Here is a 22,255-nt window from a genome sequence, read left to right as displayed (position 1 = left end):
AAGCAACTGCAGGCGGGCTATTAACTGAGGCACGTAGCGAGATTGACACGGGATGAGGCAATGAAAAGTGTTTTCTTTAGTGATGCATGAGATATGTAACCAAATTTAGTGCAACTATGAAATTGCTCGGCTAATTGCAGTAATGCATTTTACTGCCAGCTATACCTGGTACAGTTCTTGGGTAATTATGATTAACACCTTCGTCATGCCTCCCCGGGTCTTGAATAATTAAGTAGAAAGTGCGGAATTTTTTTATGTTTGCATGTTCCCAAAGCCGTGTTCTCTGTGATGCCGGTATCACTGCTTTTTACTTCAGATTCTCAGTACTTATGCATGCATAGCCACATGAAAACTTTTCTTATAAATATAACTAACATACTACTGCTCCTTTAGGGAAAAAAGTTGAGAGATTTATTGCATTCCTAAACGTCTCTGGAATCGTTCGCGACAAATAGAATCATTCTGTTTCCATTCGGTACAAATTTACAAAGGGGCGAGTCATGTCAATCGCAGAAAATGTGGTAGATAACAAAACAAACCTTTTAGTTTATTTCCTCGTTTATGGCTTCTTCGCTTTCACTTTGGTCAAAGAAATACGCCAGTTAAATCAACGAAACCTCTGATCCCTCTTCTTCGTATTGATGCTACCACTGTGGTGCTCCGTCGTCGGAAACCCGCCAAATTCGCGACGTGCCAGGACCATCTGAAACCCTATTACGTCAATTTTTTACAACTACAGATCTAAAAAGTGTAATTTTATGAATTTCTACAAAATATTTTGCTATAGTTGTTCGTCACTAATCAGAAGACCCAGGACTAGGAAAGCAAATAATTTCAGGAATCCAAACTTTTCCCCAGATCGACCAGTTTAAGAAGGGGAGAAGTCGGCCTGGCTGCTGCCTGATTTGACGGCTAAAAACAGCGGTTACGCGAGACAGATGAGATCGGGACACGATCGACACTGTCCCCACTCTTCGCACTGGGCGACACGTGTGTAAACAGATGGTGAGCGCACGTCGGCTCTGCCAAAAAAACGCCAGTGCTTCCCTCACTACTGTCCCGAGGTAAAATCATCCTGGCTAGTGCAGAGTGCCAAAAACTTATTATTTTATTCAATGCCTAGGGTAGAAACCAACGGCAGAAACGCTTTCTAGGGATAATACAATACACTGTGGTGAAATACGCCGTACGTGGCCAACGCGAGCCCGTGTACTTGGAGGAAAACTTAGTTGACAGCATCAACCATTGTTCTGGTTCTCAGAAACTGAAAACGCGCCCACTAGCAACTGCAGCGCCACCTCGCTTGTTTGCAAACATGGAGGAGGTCTTATCACGTGGTTTAGAGTCGAGTGAGGTCGGACGATTGTGTTACTTCTAGCATCCGGTCTGCGGCAGTGGCAGTGTTCGTGTCCAATAAAGATATCTTCCAACCCACAGAAGGCACTCTCGGAATATTTTTCCATATAGGAAGGGGGGCAGAAGCCACCTAATCTGCATGAGACGGAAGTCGCTGAAAAGACAAGGTAGAGTCACCGAAAAAGGGTTTCAGTGAATCCAAAAGAATACAAAGGAGGCCAACTCCCTGATCTTCCTTGGCCTTAACTACTCTTGCGGGCAGAGTGGGAAGTGAAAACAATCTTTGAACAAGGGTTTTTCGTAGAAAATTTTCTCTTAGTGATTCAGCTTCCCTGAAATTTTGAAAGTTCGCTGTTCTTTCAATACAATGGGCGCGCAGGGGACGTCCCCTCAGTGCCTTCTTGGTGGCCCCTAGAGTAGGGTGCCTCGATGCGCGCACGCCTCAAGGCACCCTACCCTAGAGGGTTGCGTACTGGAAAAAGAAGGCTTTTTGGTAGGAAATTTTTTCCCAGTTAGTCAGCTTTCGTGGAACTTTGAAACTTCTTGAATAAACAGCGCGAACGACGACAAGCACAACAGCAGAGGCAACGGACGACACAGCGCTTTCCAGAGAACTTTGAAAGTTCTTAATACAATACAATACAATACAATACAATACAATACAATAGGTTCAATACAATAGGCTTGCGGGGGACGTCTCAATGCCTTCTAGGAGGGAACCACAGGCGACCCAACCCTTCTTGGTGGCCACTAGAGGGGTGCCTACTGGAAAAACATTCACTGATGTCAAATCCCCTCAAACATGAATGCCAGAACAACACTGCAAAATGAATCCTACATTTTAACACGCTCTTTTTCTTTACTGCATTTTCAACACCCCACTGGTTGAACACGGGCCGCCAGCTTGTATCATACACGTGCAGTTCCTTTTTTTAATATCGAGATTTATTGCCTCAGAGAATCAATGGTCGAAAGTGTGATGAAGGCTGCAGTAATGTTAAAGTAATGGGAATAGGTTAGCTGATTTTGTGAAGTCCAGTAGCGAGCGATGGAATGGTCCCTGCTTCCAGGCGATATATGAAGCAGGGTTGCACGAGGAAAGACCCGCTGCCTTCAGGTGCCGGATCCTTGTAGGCTTGAGAGCAGCGCAGTGCCACAGTAAGTGGTGAATGTCGGCTTCAATGGCCTCGCCTTTACATAATGGCCACTCAGGCCGAGGAAAGAAATCTCGGTTCTGAGGCCCCCTCCGAGTGACGGCAGGTGTGAGGGCAACAACAACCCAGTTCCTCTCAAGCGCAACTCCTCTGCATGCAGATCGTTTTCGCGGAAGCGGATTGCACCTGCGGTGGGCAGAACACTGACCAGGTGTCTTGGTTTTCGACAAGTTTTCGGTGCAGAAGAGGAATGACAGACTTGCAGACTTGCGTGGTACAAGGTAAAGCTGGAAAGTTCCCAGAACTTAGGCACCTCATAGCACCAAGCGACACTTCCGGTTTTAACACGTGCAAACAGCATGCCAGCAAAACACCGCCCCTCAGCTCAAAGGAAAATCGTCACAGAGAGAGGGGAAGACGTTCAGGGCAGCATAGTTAAATAGATTACATCATTTTAATTCACCGTAGCCGACACGCTGGGAAGGATGAGCTTGGGAAATGGGTCTTTGACCCCGCCTTGAGAAGAAGAACAAACCTTGTGTCATGGAGGTGTTTGACCGCTGATGCCGTCGAGCCCAAAAATTCTCCGGCATACAGGCAGACAGGAACCATCGCCTATCAGGTCCAACATTCTCGGACGGAAACTTTGAATATTGGAAAAGTGTAATGTACTGGTGTAGAGATGTTGAAGGTCCTTTATTCCGAAACGTAGCAAAATCTTTCCGATTGCTACATATCTTCCGATATGTGGCAAAATCGAGCAGTTAAGACTGCCATAGAAAACCAACGCAGAACGCTTTTGACGATAGCAAAACCGATAATAGCAACAAAAAATTCAAGCTTGCCGACGGAAGATATGCGGGTATGGTGAATATTATAGTTAAACCTTATATATAGTGAAAAAAAAAATCCGCTCATAAACCCTTTCCCGTTCAAGAATGCTTTTGTTCAGAATTGCTGGGTACCCACGCAGGTCCGGCATTCAGCGAAAACATGCGGTCTAGTCCTCAAGCAACTCTGAGCCGGGCAGAAAGCGGATTAAGTCGCGAGGATATTGGTAGTGCACAGCTCTTATGGCTGCAATATCCAGCATTGCTCTTAACTATTTCTGAAAGCAAGCCCAAGAGATTTACACAGGACACTCCCTATCGCAAAAAATCTGTAGTTGGGGCTGGAGCACATAAGGGAAGCCTTTATGGAAGAGGCCCATTTTTAATTTTGTTGTAGAACCATGCTGATAGCACGCGACATAAAAGAATAGGAAAGAGAGAGGTGAGATCCATCAGGCTTTAATCAACTCGTTGGCATGCACACTACATGTAGGGTAGTGCCCTACACAATATGTGCATGCTGACTATAGTCGATAAAACATTAAAAATTCAGCTGCTTTACCCCATTTAAGGAACCCCTTACCACCAATGGCGTCGGCCGATACTCATGACTCTGCTAGTGTGGCAAAGCAGGGTGCGGTAGATGAAAGGGGGCAATCCCTTCCCTCTATGGTCCAGGATAGGCCCCTCTCCCTCTTGTGGCGCCGCTGCCTGCTTTGTCGCACTAGAAGGGTCACGTAAATCCAGAGACACCATTCCTGGAAGGGGCCTTCGACAGGAAAAAGCCTCTGCGCTCTTGAGTGCTACTGGCCTATATGGGGAAAGTGTTTCCAACCACTTTTTTTCTTCCCTCCTTCTTTATCTTGTCTCATCGCTCCTCTTACTAGCTTTGAGTGGCAGTGCCAGTAGTTGACCGACATTCACATGAGTCACAAACCAAAAGCGTCACCTATCCCATACCTATCCCCTTTCCCTTTACTTAGCCCCTTCACATCTCTCTCTCTCATGCACACGTGACCTGGGCCACCTTGCCTATAAAAATAGAGCCCGCAGTTTAAAGTCCGCAGTTTTCAAAGTGTTGGTGGTGTTGGTGTGCAGCGTTGGTTCGAACAGTGCATTCGGCGACGTCTGAACAGCCGGCGTGAGAGAAGTGCGGAGATTGAACCTGCAGTATGGCGAACTACGACGCATCCATACCCAAGGTGAGTCGATCCAGCTGTTCCGATTTCTCCGGCTAGAAATCATCGTTATATCTGGCGCATCCACTTGTTGAAGTGTCTTTAGCGCTGCTGTTCTCACAATATTGTGCACGTTTGCCTGGTGTTGGAGGTCTGCTCAGATATTTCCCAGATTTTATTCAATAGCTGTTTTGAATAATGGAGGAAATCCCTCTTCCCACGTGATGGATTACAAGTGGACGGTGCAGTTCTTAGATAACGGAAGTGCAGTATTAGGCGGATTTCATCTCGCGAGCGACAATTACAGTGATTGATCGGCACACATATAAAACCATTGACACTTCTCGCATCTGGTACCTTGATCTCGATTGAATGAGAATACAGGTCGATCCTATACGGCGACCAGTTTTCTAAAGCAGCAATTACATCTCTTCCGGAGATTGTCTCGTCATCAGTCTGACTACGACACTGCAGCAAAAAAGCCTCTCCCATGTCTCTCCTTGTTCTTTGACCCTGTCCCTTGCCAGCTGCAGCCCCCGTATCCCCGGAAACCTCTGATTCCCATCCGCGCACCTGACTTTCTGGCGCCCCCTGCTTCGCTTGCCTTCTCTTGGAATCCACTCCGCTACCCTTAAGGACCAGCGTTTATCTTGCCTTCGCATTACATGCCCTCCCCAAGCAAATTTCTTCCTCCGTCTCGTGTCCGGTTCATCCTGCCACGGCCGCTCGACGGCTCTGCATTGTACATAGGCCGTTCTCTTTCGGGTTTTATTTTTTCCGGAATGCGAGGCGTAAACACAGGGTGTTGTTTTCCGAGCTCTAAATCAGGATAAATATCGGGTTATTGCGAATAAATTTCCACAGGCAGTGCCAGTTCCTTTTGCAAATACATTTTCGCGTACGTTACCAATCTCCCACTGAGCACTCCCGCATGTGAGTAAAATAGGCCTGCCTTTAGGTATGCAGTGCGAAAACATTAAGGATTTCGGCAGCGATTTCAAACGTGCCGGTTCTTTGGTTCAGGTAGTCCTTAATCGTGGGTAGCGCTTACTTTAGTGACTCGTGTAAGGCGTCTGATCGCCAGCCTTATTCTGGCTCCCCGCTTCTAAACTGCCGTCTTCGAATTTATCCTGAAATTCGCAATCCTCACAAAAGCATTCAAAGAGGTTTAAGATCCCCAGTTCCCCGTAGAGAGCAGTCTTGAATAAGCACTCAGTGTTCAAATAATTTTTGTGGCGTCTTCAGATTTGTGAATTATACAACCACCATCGTCTACAAGTCCCGTTTTCGGGCATATGTCTGGTTTACACCAGTTTTTAGAAAATGTGTTTTGGGCGCAAGTATCGGCTAGGATACGGGTTTTGGAAGCAGGTTTAGAGGCGCCCCTCTTCCTCCCTGTGGTGATATACAATATCGCCTCAACTGGATATAAAGCAGACTGCGCTAGGACGGGGTCGGCTGGACCGCTGCTTGAGACTTGATGCGGTACGTGTACGAGACATGGCCGTACTTTAATTTACTGGTTTCTAGTAATTTGTAACTGCTATGCATTACTTTCGGCCAGCAATTCCACAGCACAAGTACTTAATTACTCTCGAAATTACTTTAATTGGAAATGCACCACTGCGGATTCTTGTATGTTTGCTTTCGACCCTCGTCTTCCTGGCCGGGTTCATTGGAAGGGGGAACAAAAGCGGGGGTTTACGCGGCTGCGACAGAGTCGCATCGAGACCGGTTTTCCTCGCGTCGACGTCATGTATACGGCTCGCTTCGCTACTGTCTAGTGGCTGCGTCACCTGGTTGCGGATGGAGTCCCGACTGCTCCTTCCAGAAATGTGTTTCAACCCGAAAGCGCTTCACACGGAAGCGAGGGGAGACTCGGGGCATTGTGGTTGCGCTGGACAAAGGTAGACGCACATGTAAGCTCGTGGTGGCGTTTCCGAGAACGCAGAAGTCCGAAGCAGACGAGCCTATTTGCTACGCAAAATCATGTCCCGCGCTGCTGGCATAGCCGAGAAACTTGGGGCCTTGTGAACGGTCCTAAAGTTCGATCAACAAATGCAGCTTAATTCAACTGAGTTACACATTTTCTCTTGTGTGAAGTTGACATATTTTAAACCTCGGGACACATAGCTCTCAATCTACCTCGCCTGAATGTGACGGTGCATAATCCTTTACAATTCACACTCCTAAAAAAATGTTATCAGCAAGGCATACATAAACTGCTTACTTGCTTGTGTCTTGCCTTCATTATGTCCTGTGTATCCTTTCTTCAATTTGCCGTTTGTAAACTGTACCAGATGAACATGATTAGAACCTTTTGGGGGTAGCTTACTCAAGCAATCAATGTGCGTATGTAAATCTTTGATCGTATGAGCATTTATCTTTAGCCTTACGTCTTTTTCTGGAACGCAACAAAGCTGGTGAGCTAAACATGGGTCATTGATAATTCAACGACTGATGATTGTAGTTTGTGTTTCAGACAGTGTCTTTTATTTTCCCTTCCTTGCAGGGCAAATGGCCGATCCGACCCAATTTCATGAAGTCGCAACCGTTGCTGGAACCCTGGATGCGGGCTTGCTGCGTTGAGTGGATGATATTCATCCACGAACTCGTCGGATTATTGCCAGAGACGCTCTTTCTGGCGGTTGTATTCATGGATATCTTCTTACAGGTTGGCACGTCTCCTACTTTTACCTTTGAATATCGTTATTCCAAAGCTGCGCCCAATGCGACACCTCTTTCTATTAATATTCACGGAGTTCGAGCATATCTAACCTACTTAATACTAAGTGACTAGCACACTGCAGGAACATACAGAGTTTTGTACCAACTCTGTCACGGTCATTTGAGCATAACAAAAGAAGCATACTCTCAGGAGCCGTTCGGCCACCCTTCGAGAATTAACAATGCTCATAAGTCTTCTTGTCCCCACCACATCTTTTCAGGTGACATACACTGCCATCTATTGTTGTGCATCGCAACTCGGTCGGGGCTTTCATAGAACATGTTAAGTCATGAATGGACATCATTATCACTGACGCCCATGTGATGATGAACTATTTGTTTCTATTTATTTGTGCCTAAACTTGTTCTTCTTGTTCGGTTCACTATTTTAATTACTCTGCGTTTTTATACCCTGCTGAGTAGGCCCGGGAAAGGCCTGCAGTATTGGTAAATGAATTAATGAGACGCTATAATTAACGCGAACAAACTCAAGTTACCATGTAAGATACTTCATTAACGCTTGTGTCTCGTCTCTTGTACTTTGTGGTCGTGTGTGTTTGCGCCCTTTTAAAGTTTTCAAGTTTTCAAAGTTTACCATGTAAGAGTTGCTCAGTCAACATTGTGCGACTGTACCAGTTGCTCTTACTGACAGCATTCAGTAAGAGCTGCGATTGCAGCGGCCGGGGTATTTTAATCGTTCTTATTGCAGTAGTTTATCCATCTCGAGCTTAACCGCGAAGTAAGTTTGTCGCCAATATGCAAGGTGCCACTTTTACCAGTACTGACAGCGCTCAATGTGAACTGCATTTGCAGTGGCCGAGGTATTTTAGTCGCCCTTGTGGCGCTATAGTCGGGTACAACTCAAGAACGAAGCGGAAAGAACGCCTTCCAGCCAAAGGCGTCGACCCATTTTCGGGACGCCGGGGTTAATCCGATTAAGCCGCGGTTATTGCATATTCATCTTCTGCATCCTGCACGGGGATCGGTCAAGAAGGAGGAATCGGCCGACGCCATTGCCTGGAGGGGCCACTTTTGGGGGCATATCTACCGCTTCGTTCTCGAGTTGTAACCGACTATGGTTGAAATACAAAGCGAGCCTTTCATTAAAAAAGAAAACATAGTACACAACCTTGGCTTCTTCAATATAGACCTCTTGTTAGGTCCCGCTTTCCCCGCCTTAGCATTGCCTATGCTCAAAGAATTATTAACGAGCCAAGTAGCAAATCCTTCAGACCCGAAGGTGTGAATGATGTGAAGGAGCTGTCACTTGTGCTGCGCAAATGTTTCGCCTTATTTCGACTGCAACGGTAGCATGTACCGTCTGTTGCAAAAGTGTACAATCCACCGCGCCGTTCATTTCAGTGGCGCGGTGGGCTGTAAACTTTTGCATTAGAAGGTACATGCGCCTTCAACCTTCGCTGGAACCTGCGAATGAGGAGGGCTGCCTCGCGACCGTGCTCAGTGTCCGCCTTTCCTACATTTCAGGAGAGTCGACAGATACCCCTTCGCAAGATGGAGGCGCTCCTGGCAGCTTCACTCTTGCTAGCGGCCATGAATGAGAACAAGGGAAATGGATGGCGAAGTGAATTCATTAACACGGTACACGAGAGACGAGGCATCAAGGAGGAGGAAATAATGGAAATGAAGCAGGAAATTCTCCATGTGGTCAAGTGGTTTCAGGCATGTCGGCTGCCCGTCCGCAAGCTGCGTGGCAACTGCGAGAACGCTCAGGTTTGTTCATGTCTTGCTTGGGGCTGCGTTCTTGCCGTGATAGGGTCATTGGGGGATGATGCTGCCCGCATTGTCTTTGCGAAGACAGTGCCCTTGTGCCCTTGAATAGGCTCTCAATAATGTTGCGGCATGCCTAGGATGTTAAAGGACGCCGCTTCACACATATCCTGACTTATCAGCAGTTAAAATTTGAATTCCCGCGTTTTGACGCCTTTGTCTCTACTCGCGTAAGATTTGCACACTGAAGTGTCGCCGCTCTTCAGTCGGTCTCCCCCACTCGGCCCCTCCTACGGCTGCCGACGCGCGAGGGAGTTCCCCGGGGGGCGGAGCTCCCGGCCGTGGCCATTGTAGCGGCGTGACGTCAGACAGAGTTGACGCGGCGGACCAATGATAGCCCTCGGCTGCTGACGTAACGAGCGCTGCATGTGGATTCGGGCAAAAGCTCGGCACCGCTGGCTTGAAAAATGTATCTTAACCACATGCGGCTGTCCGGTTGGACGGCGCCGCTGCTGTCCCTGACTACTGTCGAACCTTCGATTCTGGAATCGAGAGGAATTCGGCCTGCGACCAATGTTCTCGCGACCTGCTCGAGAAGATTCAATCAGAGTAGCTACCCATCCTTAGGGGTGTTCGTGTGCGACGCTAGTTATAGGCCGAATTTGCGGTGCATACCCACTCTCTGAGGCGTTCTGGGTAGAGCAGTCTATAGGCAACACAAAGGATAGATTGATGGCCGCACACTTTTAGCAAACTTTTCTCTATAGACTATGAATAGACAAAAAGAAATATCTATGGAAGGCAATAGAGTCTATAAGAAATAAGGACAAGGTTCTTAGGCACCAGTTTTATTTCCGAGGGAACTGTGCAATATTGTAAGGTATTGTTATGGAAATGCTGGACGTAATGGTCCACTCTTCCGGCATGTAGGAAAATCGCTTTCGTCAAGTGGTTAAGACCGCTACAGAAAACCAATGCAGAACGTTAAAAGTAAAAAAAAAGACAAGCCTGCTGAGGGAGAGATTTAGATATCTATTGATTGTTACAGCGAAATCGGACGCGACATGTGAGAAAAAAACTGTATTCACCAAATATCTCCTGTTGAAAAGTGCGCCCGTCCAGAATTTCTGGGTATGTGTATTACCGGATTTACTCGCATAGTGAGTATTCCTGGCTACCATCTCTCATCTTCCCCTCTGCAGGCTAGCCCAAGAGAGGAACTGACAGCCATGTTCATTCTGGAGGTTTCCGTGATGAACCACGAGATGGCTTCGGTGGAACCATCACTGCTGGCTGGTGCAGCTGTGTACTTGATGCTGCTGCTTAATGGAAGGCCAGAAAGTTGGTATGTAGCTGAGTTCCTTCTTTTTTCTCAGTAGCTCTAAAAGTTTACGGTGTTAAAGCTTTCTAAAGTATCCCTGTGCAGGAGTTGTGTGGTGTACGTTCAGTTTTGTGCATTGTGTGCGTTCAGAAAGATCAGCCAGTCTTCTCTGAACGCCATTTTTGAAATTCGACCCATCGCCTACATTGTAATTCTGCAAGAAAAAAACGCAACAAGGTGTTTGAGTACTTTCATATGGAAACCGCCGCGCGTGATGAGAAATGCGATTTTAATTAAAAGTCAATTTCAAATGTTTGCAGCTGTCCCACACGTAATAGGTAGCGAATCTGCCTGGTATGCTATATTGTAAGTCAACTGAAAATTCGGTGTTCACAAAAATATTTCAGCCAATAGAAAGATAATTCTGAATTTTTAAGTGAAGCAGTCATTTCACATTTCTGAACTTTCAGGTCATATTGACTAAACAACAAAAGCAAGAATTTCTAGTGTTCCGCACATTTTCCACTGTCGCATGAGATTTGTATCAATGGAATTCTGGGATACTGTGGCAATTATTCCTGCTCGATTTTGACTGCATTAGTGAGTTCTAATAGAAGGTGCGCGTAATAAACATATGTGACACAGATATGTCATTCCGTAAGTGCATCTTTTGTATGTGTCGAAAACGATTGGTATGCTATCTTCCTCACCAGAGAGTTGTTGTCGTCATCAGGATAGTTCCCAGGTATTCAGTGTTACATAAAATTTAAAGCCCCTTGCCGAGAGAGACGTCCTAGAGCTGCTTGGGAATCGCAGGTCTCACAAGCTCAGTTTGAAATAGTGGATGTGAGCGCCAAGCGCAATGCTTTTCCTTTGCAGTTGGGACCGCGAAATGAAGTTCCACTCCGGTCATTCAGCAGAGAGCCTGTGGCCATTAGTGAGGCAGATGATCAGGATGACCTTGGACGCATGCGAAGATGCGCAATGGGTATGTAGTGTATTTACCTTTTTTGAGCGTACAAATGTAAGGATGCATTGCTTATTGTTACTAAGGGTACAAGTCCGCTTCTCAGTCCCTACTGATTTGTATTATTATGCATAGAAATTTCTTATATGGTCCTTCGTAAGGATTCACTTGCAGGGCCAGTGATGGCGCTACGACACGGCAAGCAAGAAGTAAATTTGCCGGAAGCGTACTTTTGTACTCGGTTAATTGCGACATTGTCATTTATATGCTCATAATTGCTCGTATACACTTCTAAGACAACCCGCCGCGGTGCCTCAGTGGTTATGGTGTTCGGCTGCTGACCCGACAGACGCGGGTTTTGGATGCCGGCCACGGCGGTCAAATTTCTATAGAGACGAAATTATAGAGGCCCGTGTACTGTGCGATGTCAGTGCACGTTAAAACCCCAGGTGGTCGAAATTTCCGGAGCCCTTCATTACGGCGCCCCTGATAACCTGGGTCGCTTTGGGGTGTTAGACCCCAATAAACCAAACAAAAAATTTCTAAAAGAACTCTGCATTCACTAGACGCGCCTTTATTCACCTGTAAAAGTGAAACCCTTGTCTTTCCTTGCCACCGTTTTAGTTGTGTTAAGACGCGTGTTTTAGTTGTGTAGTGTTTTGTTTCCAACGAAATTGATCGGCTGCTGGTTGATTATTTTGCAAGTAATGCATAAATGCGTGTAATAAATGTTAAAGAAAAAAGCTCTCGTCGCGCAGTGGAATCGTCGCCTTATCGCAGGCCCGGGTTTTATCCCCGTATATACCAATTTTCTTTCCTTATTTTTCTTCACTGACAGTTCGTACGTTTTTCAATTAAGGATTGGTTTGTGGATTATGGTTTGGCTTGTTGGATGGCTATGGATTAGATTCTAGATTGGCTATGGAATGGTGAATGGGTGCCACATCCTGTCCACGCTACTCATACGCCATAAAAGGCTTTCACCTTAAAATTCCCGCCTGTATCTGACTGCATGTGTTTGTAAATTGCGCCAGCATGGGACGAATATCTGACGTCGTTCTCTGTTGCAGGCTCCGTGCTACAAGTACAGGAAGCCTAAGTACGAACGTGTAAGCAGCCTCACGCAAGACCAGGCAGCAATCCTTTACAGGATGGCACAGATTCAAGGACAGCGCACCCCGTCCACTATGTCACGCACCTCGCCCGAACCCGCCAGACTGCGTCGACTTTTTCCGTTGGAAGGCCCGCCGAATTGGATGTCCATGTCAACTGAGAGCGGCTGAGAACTTTGTACGGATAATGTCATATTGCATGCACAGTGCTTATAAGAACATGTTGAATGGGGGAGGTTTTTGACAGCGCACGAGGGTACACTGTGGACGGCTAGATTAAATTCGATTCTTATCTAAATTTTTGTGATGTGTAATAATAAAAAAAGTGCATGCTATCAATTTCAGGAGCCCCCGTAGTGGGTCACATGTAAGAGTGAAATAAACATGGTGGTTCATTTTCAGTCCTTTGTGTTTGTGAAAAAACATTGAATTGACCATGATGATGATGATGTCGCGGTCACACCCTTTACAACAGGAGAACATCAGTTATCAGAGTCCGACCAAAAAAAAAAAAACAAAAGCGGAAAAGCGAGCGCCACCTGTAGTGCAAAAAGGAAGCTCCACCGGACCTTTTGGTTGGAAAGTTGTTCCCGAGCAGACGTGTGCAAGGCAGCGTTCAGCAGTTCTCGTGCGCTTGTTGTGTTGTTTTAGTGTTGTTTATTTTCCGGAAACGTGCGTTTGCTAACGAAAGAGGATGACAGAGGAGGAGAACCTCCCATCTGCGTTTTTAGAAAGCGAAGATTTTTCGCGTGGTAGCCTCAAATGTGTGGCAAAGCCTCCACTCCACAACCTCCGCTGTTGGCCAGGCTCATCGCGGCTGGTCCTTAAAGGAGGAAGGCTACGTCAGAAACTTCATGAATCTTGAAGCAGCAACGATGAACTAGATTTCGTGAGAGTGGCGTGTGAATACCGGTGTTTATGTGAGAACGGCATGGTTCGTCGTTAGTAACAGCCTTCCTTGTCGTTGGTTTCTCGTCATTGGTACGCTTTCTTGATAGGGCTGCTAACTTGGTACAGCGCATTTTGCTGCTGGACACACTTAACCGATTAGTAACCGACCCCCCTTATGTAATACCCCCCCAGGGGCCTTTAACGGTCAAATAAATGATGATGGTGACCCGTTGTACTATCTCAATCATGGCTCGTGCTGATACGGCAGAGCGTTGCTTTTCGCGTGCTGACGGACCGCAGGAGCGTTAGAATGACCGGATATACGCGAGGTTGCGCTCTGCCGTGCTCCCACTGTTCAGATAGCATGGTTTGACATTATTGCATTTATGGTGAGTGGTCATACTAGTATATATTCGGTATATATGCACGTGCGTCGATGGCAAAACTCTTCTAGAACGACCGAGCTGCGTGCACTTGGCAGCAAGCGCGAAATACAGCAGGAGCATCCGAAACGAGCTGGGCGGGAACCTGAGCTTTTCCTTGGTGAATGAATTAATTCGTGCAGCCGTAGGCCAAGCAATGAGCTGGCATTCAAGGAGCTCACATCATTCGCCGCACTGCAGCGAGGGAATGCACGGCCGGCTCATGTTTTACAACCAAAAATCGCCTTCGCTGCGAATGCGCAGAAAGTAAACTTTTCCGCAGACGGTCTATTTCGACACCATATTCAGGAATGAGAAGTACGTGAGACTCCGCACTTCAGTACTGAAACTCAGCAACTGACACAAACATGCAACTCATGGAAGAGGTAAGTTTTGCAAGTGTAGAATAGACGTGGTAGAGTGATCGAAATTTTTAGAGAAAAATTTACAGCAGTACAGCCTCCTCACTGATTCCTCAGACCCTCGTTGGAAGCATTTTACTTTTTCCCGGCCGTTTTATTGAATTTGCAGGGTTGCGAGAAGCATTGAACTCTTCTAGTAAGAATGTTTTTAGGTAAGCGGTGAACTGCTATGACTTGCTCTCTGGCTTGCTCCATTCTGCGGAGCACTTCCCCACAAGCCCATTGTTGGGTTGGGGAGGCTTGTATGCGTACTATGTAATTTTTTCAAATAAATAATATTTATTTATTTATTAAGGGCAGCAAGGTTTTCGCTATTGGATGGGAACTTTTTTCGAGGATTCATTAAATGTTCCCATTATAATTCCTTAACATCGATGTAATTGTGTGGCGGAGCATTGTGGTCACCAAGCATCCATATACAAATTGTGCACTGCAAAGCGGCAGCCGACAAATAATTGATCCGACTTTTTTTTTTCAATAACAAAAAAAAATGAATGGCGTACGATTAAGCTTCACCTTTAGTAGTGGAACGGGGCAGCGTGTTGTAGCGCTGCCAGGGTGTCAACACAAGCACGTAAACTGCATCAGACCAACTTGCGAAACAAACTCATCCCAATGCTTATGATATTTATCTGCACAACCGTGAAACTGCATGCATGTGCTTGCAAGAGCGTAAAAAAGCCATAATGAGGAATAGAGAAAATGCCAGCAAGTCATTTGAACCAATTTGCTGAAATCAGTAGAGTGAGCCACGCAGCCAGCCGTACCACCCTCATCTGGCCGAAAGCAGATTCGGCCATTTCGAACCCAGTAGCTCAAGTAAATCTTTTCAAAACAGGTGCTGTTCTGTTCCCATGCACTGGTGAGGGAACAGAATAGCACCTGTTTTGTAATAAACGCAAATAAACGTCCTTGTCAATGAAACATCCGTCAGAGAGGTACAAACTATGACAACACTGGGGTTGTATTTATAAGCAAATGGAAAAAATAATGACACACTCGCTAAACTAAAATGCCCGGTAGAAGCGACGGCGCGATTAATCCGCCGCATAGCTATAATCGAAAACAAGTGGTAAGGGAAAGAGATTTATGTCGACTGGTGCAAGCCTGTGCGCTAAGCAGGATACTCTATGCTGTCCCTTATTTGAAATTTACGAAAGCAGAAAAGGACAAGTTGGATAGCATGATACGGCAGGCCTACAAAGCCGCCTTAGGACTCCCACTAAATGCCTCAATCGAGAGGCTAATGAGGGTAGCAATACACACCACCTACAATGAACTGAAAGCCATTTAATGGCTCAAACGGTGACATTAGCCAATTCCAGAACTGGCAGGAGTATTATAACCAGGCTTGGAACTGACTATCAACCTACGAACAAAGACGCTAAAGTAGAGAGAGAGAGAGAGAGACTCTTTAATGAAACACAGAGAATTTAGCCGGCATTTAAAAATCGCTGGCATGCTTCTCTGCGTAGGGAGGGGAATTCGGGAGATAAAGACAGAAGGAGAGCTGAGCGGAAGAGGTAAAAAAAAACGAAGATAAAATGCGGCCATGAAATGGGTACTAAGGATGCAATGGCGAGTATTGATGTAACCTATGGAATGATGGAGTGCATAGTCCGGCAAATGGGCTGACGAAGTTCACTGCATCAAGAATGCATGAAGGTAACGTGCAAGTGAATATAAAATTTATCGAGATGTCCAATGTCTTTTAAATATGTGAATATAAAGTTCATTGCAAGTCTCTGTTGCCTAAGGCAGGCTAAGAGACCTAAAACTTTGTCCATTGTTAGGGGCACTGAGCAGAGCTTCTGCATGCAATGTTCATAGTACGCACGCTCGTTACCATACGCAGGGCACTCAAACAAGATATGCTCCACAGTTTCTATCGCTTCACAGTTGTCACAGTGCGGAATGTTCATTTGTCTAAAACGGTATCGTAAGCCGTTTGTATATGCAGCATTCAGACGAAGTCGGTGATAAAGTGTTTCCAGATGTCGAGGAATTCTGGCTGAGAGTCTTGATCTAAGATGTGTGTCGATTGAGTGAATAAATTGGTACTGATGTGTCGGCAAACTCCAAAGCCGATACGTTTGTTCGGAAGCAAAACTTTTAGCCATCTGGAACGCATCACATTTCGTGAAAAAAGTTCTAATGTATCTCCGATGTTGATGGCCCTTACGGGCCGCTTCATCTGCTTTTTAATTAGCCAGAATGCCACAGTGAGCAGGTACCCACTGAAATGTTATGCAGTGGCCTGCGGCAATAGCTAAATGATGTAGATATCTGATGTGCAGGGAAACTGGCTGGTGATTCGTTTTCTTCAGCAGGTTGGCCAGGATCTGCCGAGATGCTTTCGAATCGGTGAAGATAACCCAACAGCCGGCGGTTCGGCGCAGGATGTAAGAAACAGCTTCTTTAATGCCGTGAAGCTCAGCTGTCGTAGAGGATGTCCTCCGCTGCAGCCGGTAAGAAAGGGCATGGCCTGTTGAGGGCACATAAAGGCCGCATGAAGAGGTTTCTTTAGTAGTTGAACCATCGGGGAAGATATGGCTGTGCTGCCTATATTCCTCCGTTAAGTAGGCGAGAGTAGTTTGCAGAAGCGCTGCCTGTGGCATGCGGCTCTTTGCATTCACACCTGGAACAAACTTCTTCACCTTTAGAGGAGAGAGTGTCCATGGAGGAAAGGCCAGAGGTAGTAGTTTCTGTGGCTGATTAATAGTAGGGATGGGCAGGAGCTGCACTGCCTGGCCAAAGCTAGAGTTGCTGTGAGTTAGGTGGACACGGTGCAGGAAGTGCTTCTTCCCTTGAAGAACATGGCGGAGATGGGTACGCATAGTTTCCTGGGCGGCAATCAGCTCTAGTGGGAGACATCCTGCCTCCGCTACTTTTCCTGATGCAGAGGAACCCTTTGGGAGGCCAAGCCATATTCGCAGGCAGTTGTTCCGTGCGGCAACGAGAGACTTATTGCTTGATGTAGATAATCTTTGAAACACTGGTAGACAGTAGCGCAAGGTTCCTTCAACGTAGGATTCTTCAAGCAGAAGCATTGATCGGCAGTTTCTACCCCACCTTGTTCCCGCCATGAACCTAAACACTTGCGATGATGCAGTGATCCTCTCGCGAAGTTTTTTGATCTGAGGTGTCCATGACAGATTATAGTCGGTTACAACACCCAGGAATCGCTGAGATCGTACATATGGTAGCGATCGTCCGCCTAGGAGCAGCGGATATCGAGTCATCGTTTTTCTTGTAAACGCCATTGCAACACTCTTTTCTGGCGAGAGACGAAGACCTCTGGAAGCCAGCTACATCGAAATGTGCAATAGCGCTCTCTATAGACGTTGCTGGGTGATATAGCGCGAGCGTGATGCGGTCCAGATGCAGATATCATCAGCATAAATTGTTATACGGACCCCTCGCGGAAGGTTTCTTCTTATGTGTATAAGGGCAATACTGAACAGGAGAGGGCTGAGCATCGCTCCCTGTAGTACGCCCCTCTCCACTGCGTGAAAGAGTGTTGGACCGTTTGGAGTGGTCATAAAAATTTGCCGTTCTTTCAAATAATGCCCAATCCATTTGTATAGCTTTCCTCCAAGGCCAAGACTGCCAAAGGCTGCGAGAATTGCGTGGTGAAAGACAGAGTCAAAGGCGGCCTTGATGTCTAGGAAAACGGCTGTCGGGATGTACCCAGCATGAAGGTACTCCTCAAGTGATGAGACGAGGGCGATGATATTGTCAGTCGCAGACCTGTTTTGACGGAACCCGTTCGTTTCTTGGGGGAACTAAGTCCAAGAACAGACCCCTGTACCGCAGGGGTCTGTTCTTGGACCCCTTCTTTTTCTGATTTACATCAATGATACTGTTTCGGATCTTACCTGCAAAGTTCGGCTCTATGCTGCCGATTGTGTCGTTTACACTGTTGTGGAAAATTCCTCTAATGCGTTAAAACTACAGCGAAACTTGGATTCCATCCAGTCCTGTTGCTCAAAATGGCAAATGTCTTTGAATGCCAAAAAATGCCAATTTGTCTCTTTCACTCGAAAGCGTTCCCCATTACAAACAAATTACTCACTACATAATGTTCCCTTGCAAAAAGTACTTGAATACAAGTACCTCGGCGTTTATTTTTCATCTAACCTAACATGGACGAGGCAAGTTGAGTACACTACATCCAAAGCCTGCAGAATGCTTAATTTCTTAAAAAGAAATTTCAATAAAGCACCGTCTAATGTCAAACAACTCCTGTATTTCACTTACATCCGACCAATTCTTGAATATGCCTGTCCTGTATGGGACCCCCAGTTTGCTTACTTATGTGATATGCTCGAGCGCGTCCAAAATAAAGCTGCGAGATTTGCGTCCAATAATTACAGCTTCTCAACTAGTGTCACGTCTCTTAAAAACCACCTTGGCTGGGGATTTTTAGCTAACCGTAGGAAACACTTGAGATTACAAATCATGCATCGCATCTATTTTGGAAAGCTGAGCATTGACAAAGACCGGTATCAGCTTCAACCTCATTTTTTTTCTAGACGAGTTGATCATAAGTGGAAGATCCGAGAGATTAAGTGTCGCACAGATGTTTAGAAAACGTCGTTCTTTCCACGGACGATCAATGAGTGGAACAGGCTACCAGCCGGCGTCACTGAGTGCTGCACGAAGGTCAATTCCGCGCTTTTTTATCTGATGTGTGACGTGGCGCGCAGTTGTCTTGCGCGTGTCTTTTCCATTTCATTAGTGTTATTTTATTTCTTGAGCGTGGTTGTCTTCCTTCAGTGCATGTTTTTCCTCATCTATTAGTTGTGTGATTGTATTTCTGTTATTATGTGTACTTTCGGCCAAATGAGCAGAAGTTATTGTGTTCCCCCCCCCCACCCCTGCAATAATGCCCTTGGGCGCTGCGGGTATCTGTAATAAATAAATAAATAAATAATAAATGGCTAGCGGCGACCTTAGCGGCCCACTCGGTGCCCAAGGCTTGAACGCCCATGTCCGAGCTGACCAGAACGGCCTCCCATTTCTCATGAGAAGGAATTTGTACTAGATCCTCCGGTGGTGGTGGTTCTTTGCATCACAGTAGTGTGTGATCATATACGGCTGTTTCGGCGCAGAACCTGCGCTCGGAGTTGAAGACATCCGGGTATATTTTTGCCAATAGATAGGGACTAAGAAAGGACTTCGTTTGGAGTCTCCTCCGGGCGGTCTCTTTTGCCTCATACAACGTTTTGTCAAGTGCTGGAAATTTGTGCCTTTGCAATTTGTAATGGCTTGTGATATTTTGGAAAGATGCCAGCCCCTCCTTCATGGATACGGTCGACGCACCGACTCGGTTGACGAAACCTCGAGCCATGTTGTGGGCCGCCTCGTTTCACGCATTCCCCAACCCCGGCAACCATTATTTCAATTTATTTCTAAGGCTGCCTGGTCAATTTTAGATTCTATTGTGCCACAGTCGAGATTCTGCCCATGTGATCAACGCCAATGAGCACAACGAACGCCGAAGGCCTATGGCTTGAGCGCCGCGTTTCTGGCACAACGTTGTCAATGCCAACGCATGCAGCGCACATCTGTCACTACCGCCACGTAGCTTAAAGCAAGATTAAGGCGTGCACTGTTCCAAGACGGTAGTCATGCGCCTTCCCTCTGGTTCAGGTGTCCACCGAGATGTGTGAGACAGACAGTGCGCTATTTCTTTTCCTCAACAGCCAATTTACCGATTTTGCCCTCTGCTTTCCAAGCTCCCGCTCCATTGGTTTCGCAGCTGCTGGTTACAGCGACGGCGACGCCGCGAAGCGCAGAAACGGGCGCCAAAGAGCTGCGCTCTAAAAGAAACGGCACGCAGGCATTTGAGTAGCGTGAAGCAAATCTATTTGCTAGTGACGAAACGCAGCCACTGCGTGGACGAAAAAGCAAGCACTGTTTATGTACGCGAGAGACGCGATCAACTACGGCAAAGTTTTGCGCATTGTCTTCAAGGCGCGGCGGAAAACAATAATATACTTCAAAGACAAAACAAGTTTCCAAGCGTCGCATATGACGCCCTCCGGTGAATATTCTGCCGCTCGTGCACGGCATAGCGGTAGTTCACATGCAAGGGCCCAGTCATTTCCGCAGTGGGAACATAGAACAGGTCGTGGTCTTCCGCTTGCGACGTTGCGGCGTCGCGACGCCGCTGCAACTGTCGGCCCCCGTTACCTCGTTCAGCAGCGCCTTCTCGGAAAGGGTCATCAGCAGCAGCGAGAAGACCATCATATGGACGGCTGCCACCCCGACTGGGAGCGCGGAGAGGTCGCTGGGAAGGACGCGCTCGACGACCTTGAACGCCTCCGACGCCATGGCGCCCAGCCTGCCGAATGTGTACGCCCCGGAGAAGGCCACGCTCCGGACCTGGGTGGGGAACAGCGCCACAGTGTGGACGCAGAGCAGGACGTAGGCGATGTTTAACAGCAGCTCCCGCCACATGAGGCCCAACTGAGCCGAAAATTTGAGGCCCAAGAAGTGCAAGGCCGCCTGGAAGAGCAGTAGCAGGGAGACCGCCATTAGAAAGACTACCAGGGGCTCCCGTCGGCCATGATGCCTGATGATGAAGTAGGCTATGGTCATGGCCGGCACGTTACCAGCGATGATAACCCACTTGACAGCCGAGAAGTACGGCAGGTCAAGGTTCCGGTAGTAGTAGTTCACGAACAATGTGAACCAGCAGCTGAAGATTACGAAGCAGTGGGCCAACACTGTCCGCGACATGTAGCGCAGCCGCGGTTGGTAAACTGCCGGATGCCGTTCTTCCTGCTGGTCGCGGTCAGCAGTTCCCGCTCTACCGGCGCGGGCAGCCAGCATCTCCTTGACCAGCTCTAGGCGTTCGATGACGACCTCGGGCTCTTCGTTGTTGATGCGGGCGGCCCAGAGGGCAACTCGCCGGGCTTCGTGGAAGCGCTTGTTGACGATGAGCCAGTGGGGCGACTCCTCGGTGAAGTACACCGTCAGGATGAGCGACAGGGCCGGGGCCACCAGCCCCGCGTGGCAGATGCTCCAGTCGAGCGCCAGGTACGCGATGAAGCCCACGTACACCGGCGCGAGCACAGTGGGCCAGCAGACGGCGAGCGCGCAGAAGGCATCCCGTGGTCCCGGTGGCGTTGATTCGAACAGGAGCACGAAGGCCACGACCTCGAGCGCGCTCACGGCCGCCGAGGACACGAAGCGCAGCGCTACAAACACGGCCGCCGTGGGCGCCAGTGGGGTGGCCACTCCGGAGAACAGGAGGGCGCCCAGTGAGGCCCACATGATGGGCCTGCGACCCCAGCGGTTGGACGCGAGCCCCGCGCATGGCACGGACAGTGCGCCTGCGCACATGAAGGCCCCGCTGAGGAGTTGCTGGTACCAGGCACGGTCACAGACCAAGTTCCAGTGGACCACCACTGTGCGGCCTGTCATGTGCGTGTCGTAGTCCCAGGCGTCGCAAGCGATCACGACCCGAGCGTCGCCCTCGGCATCCGCGCCACTTTCTCCCACTGTCGCTGCGAGCGGCGTCTCGTAGCGGTGACAGCTATTGAACCTTGCTGCGGAGGAGCCTGGCGACCGTGGCACGGACAGGTTCTTCCAGGCCTCAGCGCTCGTGTTGGAGTGCTCGGCGCCGGGGCGGCACCAGTGGTGCATGGGCTCCAGATCGATGGTGACGGCGAAGCTGTACGTGTAGGCGACGAACGTGGTGATCTCCGCGCAGAGCAGCACCAGCTTCTGGAAGCGTCCGAAACCGAACACGACCATGGTCTGGAAGACCGTCTCCATCTCACTGTCCGAAACAGGCTCGGTCACCGGATGGAACAGGCTCGGCAGCAATGCTGACACCATGCTGCGGGAGCGCTTTCGTTTCGCCATGATTCTCTCGATGGTTCGCTGGTTGGTTGGTTGGTTGGCCTCAAGTATAATGGCACATACCCACTACGGGGGAGTAACCAAGACACAGGCGGTGAAAAAGCAATAGCACTCCTTGTTGTTGTTGTTGTTGTTGCCTTGGTGGCATGGCACATACCCACGACGGGGGATTGGCCAGGGTTCAGTGAGGAGAGCCCAAACAAGGCAAATTGGTACCAAGCTAATGGATTACCTTGAGGGGCCAAGCTAATGATTAACTTTGGGTACGTATT

General features: G+C 47.9%; 2 protein-coding genes across 2 annotated transcripts; one reads left to right on the top strand and one right to left on the bottom strand.

The window, feature by feature from the left end:
- The first annotated feature begins 4,512 nt into the window (after positions 1–4,512).
- LOC149335591 (uncharacterized) lies at positions 4,513–10,774 on the top strand. The gene is made up of 4 exons (XM_089553975.1): positions 4,513–4,542; positions 8,731–8,976; positions 10,176–10,318; positions 10,765–10,774. The coding sequence occupies exons 1-4, from the start codon at positions 4,513–4,515 to the stop codon at positions 10,772–10,774; spliced, it is 429 nt and encodes a 142-aa protein (XP_089410101.1).
- Positions 10,775–20,213: 9,439 nt separating this feature from the next.
- Positions 20,214–21,986, bottom strand: LOC149335590 (solute carrier family 22 member 7-like). Its single transcript, XM_089553842.1, has one exon. The coding sequence runs from the start codon at positions 21,984–21,986 to the stop codon at positions 20,214–20,216; it is 1,773 nt and encodes a 590-aa protein (XP_089409968.1).
- Between the last annotated feature and the right edge of the window lie 269 nt (positions 21,987–22,255).

This window comes from Amblyomma mixtum, chromosome 7, assembly GCF_055824585.1.
Source record: "Amblyomma mixtum isolate Tamu chromosome 7, ASM5582458v1, whole genome shotgun sequence".
Classification (NCBI taxonomy): domain Eukaryota; kingdom Metazoa; phylum Arthropoda; class Arachnida; order Ixodida; family Ixodidae; genus Amblyomma; species Amblyomma mixtum.
Note: the sequence above shows the minus strand (reverse complement) of the source record. Positions and strands in the feature narration are given on the sequence as shown.